Genomic DNA, 14,225 nt, shown 5'->3' on the forward strand with positions numbered 1-14,225 from the left:
ATGCAAAAATCAGTGGTGTTTCTATACACTAGATAATGGAGAATCTGAACAGAAAGATCAGGAAAAAATCCATTTCCAATAGCAACTAACTAATCACATATCTAGGAATAAATCTAAGCAAGGATGTAAAGGACTTGTACATACAAAACTAAAAAACACTGCTACAACACATCAAAGAAGACCTAAATAAATGGAAGGATATTCCATGTTCGTGGCTTGGAAGACTAGAGGTTAAGATGTCAGTTCTACCCAAAGTGACTTACAGATTCAATACAAACCCAATAAAAATTCCAAAAGTCTTTGCAAAAATGGAAAAGCAAGTCATCAAATGTACGTAGAATAAGAGGCCCCGTATGGCAAAAGCCATCTTGATAAAGAACAATGATGTTAAAAGACTCACTCTTCTTCATTTTAAAACCTATTAGAAACTCAAAATAATAAAAACAGAATAGAAGTACCAGAGCAGACAAATAGACCAATGGAATCAAATTAAGAGTTCAGAAATCAAACCTCACATTTATGAATAACTGATTTTTGACAATCGTGCCATGGCCTCTTCAACAAATGGTTCTGGAGAAATGGATGTCCATAAGCAAAGAATGAAGGTGACCCCCTACCTTGCATCATATACAAAAATCAACTCAAAATGGATCAAAGACCTAAATATAAGAACCAGAACTGGCAGCAGACTTGGCCCAGTGATTAGGGCATCCATCTACCACATGGGAGGTCTGCGGTTCAAACCCCGGGCCTCCTTGACCCATGTAGAGCTGGCCCATGCAAAGTGTTGATGGGCGCATGGAGTGCCCTGCCACACAGGGGATTCCCCTGCGTAGGGGAGCCCCATGCGCAAGGAGTGCGCCCCATAAGGAGAGCCGCCCAGCGCCAAAGAAAGTGTAGCCTGCCCAGGAATGGTGCCGCACACATGGAGAAATGACACAAGATGACGCAGCAAAAAGAAACACAGATTCCTGTGCTGCTGACAACAACAGAAGTGGACAAAAAAAGCCGCAGCAAATAGACACAGAGAACAGACAACCGGGGTGGGGGGAGGGGAGAGAAATAAATAAATAAACAAATCTTTTAAAAAATCAAAAACAAAAAGAACCAGAACTATAAAACTTCTTGAAGAAAAGGTAGGAAAGTATCTTCAGGACTTGGTTTTTGGCAACGATGTCCTACACATTACACTCAAAGCACAAGCAACAAAAGAAAAAATAGATAAATGGGACCTCATCAAAATTAAAAGCTTTTGAGTATTAAAGATTTAATAATGAAAGTAAAACAACATCCTACACAATAGGAGAAAATATTTGGAAACTACATATCCAATAAGAATCTATGAAGAATGGTACAATTCAACAACAGAAAGACAACCCCAATTAAAATTGAATAAAAGACTTGACTAGACATTTCTCCAAAGAAGCTATCCAAATAACAAAAAAGCACATGAAAAGATGCTCAACATCATTAACCAATGGGGAAATGCAAATCAAAACCATAATGAAATACCATTTTACACCAACTATCAACTATGAAAAAAATGGAAAATTAAATGTGTTGGAAAGGATGTGGAGAAATAGACATATTCATTGTTGAATGGAGTACAAACTGGATGTCAGTTTGGCATTTCCTCAGAAAGTTAAATATAGATCTGGCAATCCCAATTATAGATATATATCCCAAAGAATTGAAAGCAGGGATTCAAACAAATATTTGTACACCCATGTTCATAGCAGCATTATTCAAAATTGCCAGAAGATGGAAGCAACTCAAGTGTCCATCAACAAATGATAACAGAATGTGGTATATACATACAGTGGAATATTATTCAACCATGAAAAGGAATGAAGTTCTGATACATGCAATAACATGGCTCATATGTTGACTGCTATAAGCCAGATACAAGAGGACAAATATTATCTCAGTGATATGAAATAATTACAATAAGTAAATTGATAGCACCAGAAACTAGAATACAGGTTGCCAACTTTAGGGAGGGAGTCAGGAAGGGAGATTAATGCTTAAGTTGTAAAGCATTTCTATTTGGGGTGATGGAAAAGTTTTGGAACTGGATAGGGGGAATGGTAGCAAAACATTGTGAATATAATTAACAGCACTAAATTATGTATTTGAATGTAGCTAAAAGCAGAAATCTTAGGTTGTATATATGTTACTAGAATTAAGAGAAAAACGAGTATACAACACAAACAATGCACCCAAATATATTATTACACCATGGTGAAGAGCTTATTATAATAATATGCTTTCATTAATTGTAATAAATGCACCACACTAACACAAGGTGTTAATATTAAGAGGGAGTATTAGGGAACTCTGTAGTTTCTACATGAATTTTCTATAAACCTACAACTCCTCAAAAAAAAAAAACTAAAAAAAATTAATGAAAGCATACAAAAAAATTAATTTAAAAAAAATTAAAAGTCTTTCTAACTGCCAAAGGAGGATCTTTAAAAAGCAAAGAGACACGTAACAAATAGATCAAGATACGCAATAACTATAACACTGTATACACAGAAGTTACAACATATGACTGAATTGAGACCAAACATAACAGTCATACATATAACTGTGAATAGGTTTAACTCAGGGGCAAAGACAAATTTCAAAAGCATTAAACAAGATGAAAGACACTTTCTAATGTTAAAATCCATATTTTACAATTAGGACATAAGAGCTATGAATACGTATAGATAAAATGACACAGCAACTACCTACACTAAACAAACACCAAAAGAGATGCAAGAAGAAACAGAAACACTAAAAATAGACTAACATACTACAAGACAGGTCCAGGAAACAAAAAATAAGGATAAATAAGCATACTAAGGGTAAATGAGCGGCATAACCAATAAGGTAAGTTTTTTCCATATATATTGACTAACACACCTTAGTAATAAAGAATATTGAGGCTAAGCCAGGCGAGCAGCCCATGTAACTAGCACAGCCGCTTGGCACATTGTTGGATGAGAAAACTCTCTGGCAAGCACATGCTTTGGGAAACACCCTAAAGATGGCGCCGAAGCCTGAGGTGAAAGCATGGGGGTCTGCCCCTGTATTTGCCTCACCCCCCAGCAACAAGAGCAAATGAGCCTACCAGCCTCGCTGAATTAGCATAGCCAATCAGCTATACACACGCCTGCTAACAGCATATAAAAGCTATAGCACTTTCTGAATAAACCAGACCTGCGTCAAGAACCAGTGTCTCCGGAGTGGTTACTGAGTGTTCTTTTGCTCCCTCGTCCTTACCTCTGCCTGGTCTCAGTTCCCCGACCCAAGTGGGCAACAGAATATGCCAACTTTTCAAGTGTATATGGGAACATTCACAAATATTTTCAAAATATTTAGTCATAAATTAGAGCACAAAGAAAACTTTAGCTGCTATCATGAAGTAAAAATATTATGATCACTAATTGATGATCACAATGCAATAAAAGTAGAAATTACAAATGAAACAAAAAAGGCCTATCCACTTAGACATTATAAATTTTTTTAAAAGCCAAAAAGACTATTTAATTCACTTTTATGAAAATAAATTTGAAAACCTAGAGGGGATGCATAATTTCTTAGAAAATAGTTTATCAAAACTGACCCTAATAGACAAAAAGATTAAAGAAATCAATTTCCATCTAAGTGGTAATGCAGTAAAGGATCTTCTCCACAGAAAAGCACAGTTCCATATGATTTCAAAGAGAAACTCATAAATTTGATTGCATAAAAAGACATTAAAAAACTGTATGACAAAAAAAAAAAAGAAAAATCACATAAAAATGGCTCTTAAATATCAAAAGATTTTTAACTATACCCATAAGAGAAATGCAAATTGAAACTACAACGAGACACCATTTTTTACCCATCAGACTGACAAAAATTCAAAAGCTTAACAATATATTGAATTGGTGAAGCTCTGAGGAATCAGACAGCTGCACAGTGGAATGGAAATACAACCATCTTTATGGAAAGGAATATAGCAATATCTAACAAAACTCCCAATGCATATATCCTTTGATTCAGGAATCCCAATTCCAGTAATTTACCTTGAAAAGAGACCTCAAACATAAACACTTATGTATGGTCATTCATTGTAGAATTATCTGCAGTTTTGCAAAATACTGAAAACTACCTAAATGTTCAAGCACAGGAAAGTGACTTAATACATTACAGTACCTACACAGCATGTAATACTGTGCAGCAACAAAACAAAGGAAAAGGGTCTTTATGAATTTCTGGAGATGTTAAATAAATAAAGCAAAGTGCCTAAGGGCACACATGTAAATTGGCTATTAGCATATGAGGAGATGCTCAACATCATTAGTCATTAGGGAAATGTAAATAAAAAGACAAGGAGATACCACTTCACAATTACTAGCAAGGCACTAATAAAAGTCATTAACAAATGTTGGTGTTGGCAAGGACTTGTGAAAACAGGAACTTGTGCATGCAGGTGGGAAAGCAAAATGGTATAGCCACATTGGAAAACAGTCTGGCAGCTGCTTTAAAAAGTTAAATGTATGGTAAAAAATACTAATATATGCTATTAAATGGATAAATCTCAAAAACATTATATAAAGTAAAAGAAGCTAGACTCAAAATATCACATACTGTTTGATTCTATTTGTATGAAAGGCCCCAAAACAAAAACCTAAAGATAGAAAACTTAGTGGTTGCCATGGGATGAGGCTGGGAATGGAATGGGAATGAAGATTAACTGAGATTCAGGAATCTTAATGGGGTGATTCAAGTTTCTAAAACTGGACTGTGGTCATGATTGCACAACGCGGTAAATTTATTGACAATCACTAAATTTTGTGGTATGTAAATTATACAATTGTTTCTTTTTAAAAGAACATCTATGTGAATTTTACGGTAAGTATATTATGCAGTAGTAAAGCCATTTTTAATAAAGAGCATGAATGTAGAGTGACCAACCATGTTAGCTTTCCTCACTGTCCAGTTTTAGCACTCAAAGCGTTGCCTCAGGAAACCTGTCTTGGCCAAACTGGGATAGTTTGTCTCTCTACATATTTGCTAAAATACTTTTTTTTTTTTTCATAAAAAGAAATACTGAGGAAAAAACACACCAAAAACTATTGACACTGGGTGTGTAGGTGTGGGGAATGGGACAGAAAGAATATGAGAGGGAATGACACTTTTGGGGTACACCACTTAGTACAGTTTTGACTTAGAAAGCATATTAATGTTCTATATACTTAAAAAATAAACAAAGATGGAAAGAAGCTGGGATGGGAAAACAAAAGAAAACACCCTAAAACTGAAAAGTAAACGGCAACAAATGAATCCAAATGTTTTTCAAATAACATAATAGGAGAAAAGTCAACTAATTTATGAACACAGAATTTAACTATATATCCATTTGGGCAGGGAAGAACTACAAACATGTAGAACCAATAAGTGCATTTTTTTACAGTGATACATGCAAAATAATTTTAAACTATTTTAGATGCACTGCAGGACTGAGCAAGTAAAAAATGGACTGATTTGGGGCGGGGGGAGACAGGATTTTGAGGATTAAGGGACATAGAAATATGGAAGGGGAAGGCAAGGATAGTGTTGGGATAGACTGGAATTAGAGGTATTGGTGTGAATTTACAACTTTTGACATCATACATAATATATATACAGGCACATGTAAATATGCACGCATATTTACTTATTTCCTAGTTTCATCTTTTGAATGGGCCTAGAAGCAGACATCTTTCTACCTATGAGAACACTAGCACCAAAATCTTGTCTAATATCATTCCCCAGGTTTCCTTGGAGAAATTGCTGACTCCAGATTCTGGAACATCTTTTATGTCCAATCATAAGTGCTTAAAATTTTTAAAGAAAAAAAAAATGACATGACAGGGGATATCATAAGGATATCGTCAAATCTGAGATAATTTGAGCACCAAAGTAAGTAATGAATTATTAATGATTGGAAATAGAAAACCATGAGTCTATACAAATAACAGATATAAAATTTTAGGGCAGCAGATGTGGCTCAAGCAATTGGGTGCCTGCCTCTCACATGGGAGATCCTGGGTTCAGTTCCTGGTGCCTCATAAAGAAGACAAGCAAGACAGCAAGGTGACAAGACAGGCTGGCACAAGAAGATGGCATAATGAGAAGACACAATGAGACACAAAAAAGCAGGGAGCGGATGTGGTTCAAGTGATTGGGCACTTCCCAGGTTTGGTTCTCAGAGCCTCCTAAAAGACAATGGACACAGAGAGGAGACAGCGAATGCCAACAGGGGGATGGCGGTGGGGTGGGGAAGGGGAATAAATATATATATATTTTAAATTTAGGGGGAAGCAGATTTGGCTCAACGGATAGAGCATCCACCTACAACATGGGAGATCCAGGGTTCAAACCCAGGGCCTCCTGACGATGTGGTGAGCTGGCCCACGTGCAGTGCTGATGCACGCAAGGAATGCCGTGCCACACAGGGGTGTCCCCCGTGCAGGGGAGCCCCATGAGCAAGGAGCGCACCCCATAAAGAAAACCGCCCCGCACTAAAAAAGTGCAGCCTGCCCAGGAGTAGTGCTGCACACACGGGGAGCTGACACAGCAAGATGGCACAACAAAAAGAGGCAGATTCCTGGTGCCACTGACAAGAATACAAGCAGACACAGAAGAAAACACAGCAAATGGACACAGCAGACAAACGGGGGGTGGGGGGGGAGCAAAGGGGAGAGAAATAATTAATAAATCTTTAAAAAAATAAAAAATAAAAAAAATTCAGGTAGACAAATTATTTGTAGAGAGCACGTGGATGTATGAATGGGTGGTAGTGAGGGGCTTTTGCTTACTATAGGACACTAAGTGCCAAATGGTTCATGAAAAAGGAAAAGCACTATTTTGCAACCATCAGAGTAAAGACAGCAAGCAAGAATCATCAATGGATGCTAAATCCTAGGGGGAAATGTTCTTTGTAACATGGAGTTAAGTCTCCCCTGTATTGCTATTAGTATTAGTTGCAAGGTTAAAAACATTAACTGCACAGGGGAGAAAACTGAATACCATCTTTATAAGTGATCAAAACCGACATCACCAATGAGGAACAGATGGATGACTGTGCCTCCAGATATGATACCCTGATGACATATTATAAGTAGTATTCTGACCAAGTATGCATAACCTAAATCTAATCATGAGGAAACACCAGAGAAACCTTAAATGAAGAACATCCTATTTTAAAAAGGGGAGGAAAGGGATAATTGTACACTTCCAAAACATGTCAGTGTCATAAAAGAAAAGGTATCTATAGGGATAATCCAGATTAATGGGAATTTAGGGAAAGTGACAACTGAACATAATATTTGATTGCAAACTGGACCCTGTATTAAAAGGGAAAACATGATTTAAATGTCATTATTTTGTGATCAATTGAAAAATTTAGAATATTGCCAGCAAATTAAGTATTGTTATCAATTTTAAATTTACTGAAATTGATAACTATCTATGTAACAATATCCCCATTCTTAGGAAATCCATCTTATCATCAAATAGTTCAGAAGGGGGGAAAATATATAAATATGAGTAGAAAGAGAAGGAAAATGGGAAAACGAAATGAACAAAAAATAGAACAAGAGAGTAAGATGTTAACAATAAGGTAACAGTTAAAGAGTTAACTGTGCATTCTTTATATTATTATAATTGTAAATTTTCTATGTATTTGAAACCATTTCCAAATAAAAAAGTTAAAGTAATTAGGAGGGACTGATAGTGAGTGGCCAATCTCATACTTGCCTAATAATGCTACTGAAATCCATTTATTAAAAACAAAACAAAAACAAAAAACCTGCCACCTACTAACATTTTGGTTAAAATATTAAGCATCTGAAATAGAGCAATGATCTCTAAATAAAAAGATGATCCTTTAAAATGAATTTAGATTTGTGAAGGGAAAAAAAACCCTGTATTATCCTACTTTTTCTCATTTCTCTTGGGACCAGGGAGAGCTTTGTCAGACTGGAGCTAGGGAAGTAGTATTCTAAATAAGGTGGGCTTTTTTGTAATGGAGTACAGTTAGCAGAAAGAGCATGGAGTCTGGAGACATGTTGAATTCAAATCCTTGCTCCAGCAGTTACCAACTGTGTACCTAAGCTCTCTAAGGCAGTTTCTTCAATTGCAAGGCAGGTAAGCTAGTTCAAAAGACTGTTAGAGAGGGGCTTAGGTACCACATGGTTGATGGATACACTTCTGCTTGCAGCTGTAGGCACTCTCAGTTCCCTGGTATGGTGATTGACGATCTTCACCTTCCTGTTATCTGACCTGGGTAAGTATAATGAACCAGACAAAGTAGGAACTGCAACTTTGTTGAGGCTCAGGGCCCTGCTGGCACATGGCCAGTCCAGAGATTCAAGTCTCCTGAGTAACTACACCAATTCCAGTGGTGCAGTGGACATCACCATCCCAGGTTCCACAGGATGGAAGAATAAAATATGGATTACATTGGACTAACTGGTATTCTATTACAGAACTATCGCAACTAGTAAAGGAAGAAATTTTATCATTGATGTGGAGGAAGTGGCCAAGGTAGTTGCTGAGGACAGGGAGAGGGAAAAACAGGTGTGATGTGGGGACATGTTTGGTACTTGGAGTTGTCCTCAATGATATTGCAGGGACAGTTGCAGGATATTATATATCCTGCCACAAACCACTGAATGTACCAGGGCAGAGTGTAAACTACAATGTAAACTATAATCCATGTGGGGTAACAGTGCTCCAAAACGTATTCACCAAACACAAAGAACGTGCCACAATGATGAAAGAGGTTGTTGATGTAGAAAGAGTGGGGGTGGAGTGAGGTATAGGGTATATGGGAACCTATTATAATTTTAATGTAACATTTTTTGCAATCTATGTATCTTCCAAAAAATACAATTAAAATAAAATAAAATAAAAGACTATTAGAGAGGATTAAGATATCTAGAATAGTGTTTGATACAGAGAAAAGTGCTCCACAAATGTCTCCTCTTCCTTGCCACTGGAGCTGCTTTTCTGTTCTCTGGAAACATATCTGACGTGATCTGGGCCACATTAGTTCTTTCCTCATTCACCCAAAACCACCTGCTCAAGAAGGATTATGTAAGAAAATGAGATGCCCTTAGGATATTCTCCCTTTCTGGAGGTATATTTCATGAAAACAAGCCAGAGATATTGGATAGAATTAAAAAGATAGAAATCTTATAAATATGGGTGAGATGGGGCATGGCTGGTAACACTGGTGCATTTCGGAAAGAACTGTAAAGATGGCAGAAGGATGATGATGGGCTTGGTTCATGCTACAGAAGTCTGCTATGAAAAAAATAAATATCTATTTCTTCATATATTCACCAAGTCAATTTTGAAAATGATCATCCATCTACTTTCAAGAATTAATGAGAGTTTATGACAAAAATAAATAGTGAAGACCAGCAATTCTATTTGTTTTACTGGCTATACATCTTTGAAGAAAAAAACAAGTCAGTAAAAGTAAAATGTCCATAAATTATGAGATTTCATTAAGTTTTCTACTGGCTTTTGCTGCCTTAGAAATATTTCCTGCTTATATTTAACAGGATGACTTTACTTTTATATTGGCAATGATAGTAATTATCTGTTTTTAAAAAGAGAAAAAGTTTTAAAAATAACTAAATCACATAGCAAAAAGAGCCATACTGCCAAAAGATATTTAGTTTAACATTTAAAATCTTTATAAAAGATGAACAAATTCTGATTTTTTCTTTTATTTTATCATAATTGAAAAATGATATCACTTAACACGAATACTTGATACATAATTACCTTAAAACTTCTCTCTGGTGAAATAAAACTGTACAGATTGAGAGTGTATATAATACCAACACTCATGACAATTTCAAACCAACTAGCATTGGTATAGCTTCAAATTACTAATTGTGGCTATTTTTAGAAAAAAAAAGTGCAAAGCTTCTTAGGGCCCAGTAAACGAAAAAGACTTCATTTCTCAAAAGTCAAATCTACATTGTCATAGAGTTCAAAAAGTAGCTCTGTTATAGCGTGGAGACAATATAAATTGCTACCTCTTCCTCATACGTCTCTTAAAACAGGCTGAAATAATGGAAAAATAATTAGTACCTCTATATGTAATAACTAATGAAAATATTTCCATATACTACTTTTTGCCCAAAGTGATTAAGGACAAAAAAATAGGAATTCAGGCTGCTTTACTATCTGATAAACTGCTAATAACCTCCGGTAGAAATTCTTTAGACATTATACCAAGTTGTCTTGGTCTTCTGATCATATATACATATACATATATATATGTATTTTTTTCAAGTAAAGAAATGTTTAACAGATGTAAACTATTTATTGAATATTTGCCACCAAATATTGTTAAATACATTATCTTGCAGCATATCGCTTTCAAGTTAAAATGTCAGAAACAAACACCAATATTTACAATTCTTTTAAGGAATGTTATATAATGACACATTAAGGCGTAAATTCTTTTGGCTTATAATTCTTAAAAGAATGATAATAGCAAAAGTGATGCAAAATCTTCAGTGTGAGATTATGATTAAGCTACATTTTACAAAAATATGGTGTAAGATGGCAATAATCCCATTCAACATCCTGGATTAGGCCCCTTCAGGAGGGACTGATAATTTATACAGTCAAACTTTAAAATTTACAGATAAAGGCAGTTCAATACTGCCACTGAGAAGTACATCTCTAAACATATACAACTTTCAGGCCACAGTTTTGAAGGTCTGAAGTATCAAGTTGGTTTGATGAATTAGTCGATTGGCACTTATGAACACATTTATTGCCCTGTTAAAAAAACAAGAATAAACATTAACTTCATCCAAAATATCATCCTTTAAAAATCTTAATAATGTCATTTAATACTAGCAATGAAATAAATTATGAAGACAGCTTAAAAAAAAAAAAGACAAGTTAGTATTGAGTATCATAGTTTTATCCCAGTTTGGAATCTAATGGTCCAGCATCATTTGAAACTATCTGGGAATTAATGCCCCCTGGTGGTTCTGGTTGGCAATAAGGTGTTGAAGGGTTGCGAAAGATAGGTGGCGCCTCAACTACCAGAGTACATTTGTCTTTGGAAGTAATCGGCCAAAGAGGACTCATGTGGTCTCCAGAAGTAGTTTCATAAAAGTCATCAAAAAAAATCTACTAAAGTATTATCTTTAGTCTCAAAATTGTAGGTCACAGGGCATAATAAAAACATAAGAAATAGTTCTAATCTGATTCATCCTAATATTTCTTACCTATCTCCCTCTAAAAAAATGCTGAGAATTCTAAACTACTTTTAAAATTAACCTATTTTTAAAACAAGACTCATACAGTTTTAATATCTAGGAGCTGATAACAGAATATATAAAAACTGATAATACAGGAAAATGTTTTTTAAAATTGCTCCGTGCTCTACCACATTAATCTAACTCAGAGCTGTTACCATGTGGCAATTTTTTCTATATCTTCACCCTAGACATTTCTCAAAAAAGGGACCAGGAAGACTATATCTTCATCCTAAACACTTCTCATAAAAGGGACCAGGAAGACTAGTTGAATCAATGCAAATTCATCAGTCTACCTAAAGATGGCTTACATATCAGGATTTATTAGTAATTTTCAGTTTTGAGGAATTAGCAGGTACAAAACTGGTAACACCTTATTTGTATACAAAGAGCAGCAATTTAAAGCTGCTGCTGAAAGGAGAAAGAGTAGCAAGGGGCCTTAGTAATCCATACAGAGTAAATAACTTCAGATTAATGAAAAGTAGGCTCTAAATGAATTTCTACTTTCCAGTATGCTTATTCCATTACAACTCTTAATTAATTAGCACCAGAAATAATTACACTAGTATGTAGATTATTACTTTAATATGTTTTTGGTTATTTGAGCTTAGCATAGGATACCCAAGGAAAGCAGATGTAAGTTTACTTTCTGAATATATCTGTTAACTTATGAAAATAAATCACCAAGGAATATTTCCTCTATACAACCTGAATAGCAGTATGGAACAACAACACAAAATCATCTTTTCAAACTGTCTGAACTATTAAAAATGACTATAAAAATTAATAGAAAAAAAACATTCTAATATTTTATTATTTTTAAATATTACAATATTATAATGAGGTGACATGCATATAGGGACCTTAAAACTTTAAAAACAACAGAATATCCTGTTTGAGGACCTTGCCAATTAAAGGTAAAATAATCATTATCTAGACTATTTTTCTGACTTTAAGCACTGCTAGAAATGGTATAGTCCACAAAATTCATAGTATTCTACCTGATACAAAAAAACTCCCTATACTGTAGGATACTGAGGAAGACACAGCCTCTTCATCAGCTTATACATGTGTGTGAACTTATTTAAAAACACCTATAAAAGTATGCTAATTACAAAAGTTATCTCTATTCACTGCAGAAAACCTGGAGGAAAAAAAATTAGGCATAATTCCATTAGAGATAGTTATTAATATCCTGTTGTAATTCCTTCTACCCATTTTTCTATTTGTATGTACTTAAAGAATCCTGGTTTTTAATAGTGTTCTACAACCAGTCACAGGAAAATTTTAAAATAATGTCCAATTTATATTTTTAATGTACTTCCTCGTCTAAAGAGAGATCCTGTAAATCCAATTTAGCTCCCCACCTTCCAGGACGGTGGATCATGGGCCTTGCAATACTTTAAAATTACCTGGAGAGCTTTAAACCCAACACCTATATACTCTGGTCCTACTCCAGGACAAGTCAATGAGAAAGTGGGGCCCAAGCACTGAGATTTTTCAGATCTGAATCCAAGTGATTCTAATGTGCAGTCAGGATTGATAACCAGTGCTTTGACTTTTGGGCAGTTAACTATTAACAGACTGGCATCAAACAGTATCACCTGGAAACCCTACCCCACCCCAACCTCCTTAGAGAAAGTAAATTCTCAGGCCCCACGCCAGACCTATTGAAACAGAAATTCTAAAAGAGGGACCCTCCTCCAAGAGTGGTTTTTGTTTTTTAAATTTTTTTTTCCTTCATTTTTTGAAGGAAGTACCAGGGATTTAATCCAGGACCTTGTACATGAGAAGCAGGCACTCAACCACTAAGCTATATTCTCATGTGATTCTGGTGCCACTAAAGTCTGAGAAACTATGCTTCAGGAGTGGGTAAGCTAGACCAGTGAGCCGTATCTATTCCACCCTGTTTCTGTATAGCCTGAGAGCAAGAATGGTTTCTACATTTTTAAATGGTATGGAAAAAATTAAAGATAATATTATGTGATAGGCAGAAATTACATGAAAGTCAAATTTCAGTGTTATAAAGTTTTATTTGATCCCAACTACAGCCATTTATTTCCATATTGTCTATGGCTGCTTTCATATTACTACAGCAAATGTTACAGGTCCACAATGCCTAAAATAATCTACTCACTTCCTATTTTAAACAGTCTACCTTCCATGTACTAATTTTCTTAAGTAGTAACAGTATCGTGAAAGGGTTTATTTATATGGTTTAAAATCATAATACCAAATGATTCATTTCATTTTAAAGTAAAGCATGATAAACGTACTTACTTGCCATCTTTAAAATAGGTTTTCAGGGTATCACTAAAACTTTTGGAATACTTTACAAATTCTTTCTTTTGGTGTTCAAGTGCCTACAGACATCAAAATAAGAAGAAAATACTAAATAAGAAGAGAGAAATAACAAAAGCTAAGTCAAAGACAACTGATTACATAGAATACAGGATGAACTTTATGATATAGTTAAGTATCTTTAGGATGATTTATTTAAACAAACGTAACAGCACATTAAAACTCAAGGTCAACCCCAATGGTTAATAATATAAAACTATTTCCAAAAATCTGACCCTCAAGTTTAATTCAATAAGACAACTAGGTGCCAACACCTAGGACAGTGAAAAGCAAGGGTTCTGCTAAACTTACCCTGCGGTTCTGGTATTGATATTTCTTGAAGACATTATTCACTGTATCAAGAAGTTCTTTTATTGCACTAGCTATATCCCTGTGGGGAAATTAAAAGTTAGTATCTTTTTAAAATCAGCTACACTGAATGAAATTTACTTATAATTTTAAGAATAACTAATCACAGTCCACTCAATTACCACGTGTACATTGCATCAAGAGCAAACAACTGGTAAGCTGGTGGAGTGGTGTTTTAGCCTGTACCCCTTGGAAATCCTG

The 14,225-nt window shown here is 35.1% G+C and overlaps 1 protein-coding gene across 3 annotated transcripts in view; it reads right to left on the reverse strand.

Moving 5' to 3' along the window:
- Positions 1-9,742: 9,742 nt before the first annotated feature.
- The window catches only part of PDCD10 (programmed cell death 10), a 44,675-nt gene continuing 40,192 nt past the window's right edge, over positions 9,743-14,225 (reverse strand). For all 3 annotated transcript variants that reach the window (XM_004447942.4, XM_004447944.5, XM_004447943.4), the window contains 3 exons: positions 13,968-14,046; positions 13,596-13,678; positions 9,743-10,827 (listed from right to left, as the gene is read on the reverse strand). In XM_004447942.4, coding sequence (XP_004447999.1) covers positions 10,746-10,827; positions 13,596-13,678; positions 13,968-14,046 — 244 coding nt within the window. In that variant the 3' untranslated portion in view covers positions 9,743-10,745. The remainder of the gene's footprint in view (positions 10,828-13,595; positions 13,679-13,967; positions 14,047-14,225) is intronic.

The sequence above is a fragment of the Dasypus novemcinctus genome, chromosome 4 (assembly GCF_030445035.2).
Source record: "Dasypus novemcinctus isolate mDasNov1 chromosome 4, mDasNov1.1.hap2, whole genome shotgun sequence".
NCBI lineage: Eukaryota > Metazoa > Chordata > Mammalia > Cingulata > Dasypodidae > Dasypus > Dasypus novemcinctus.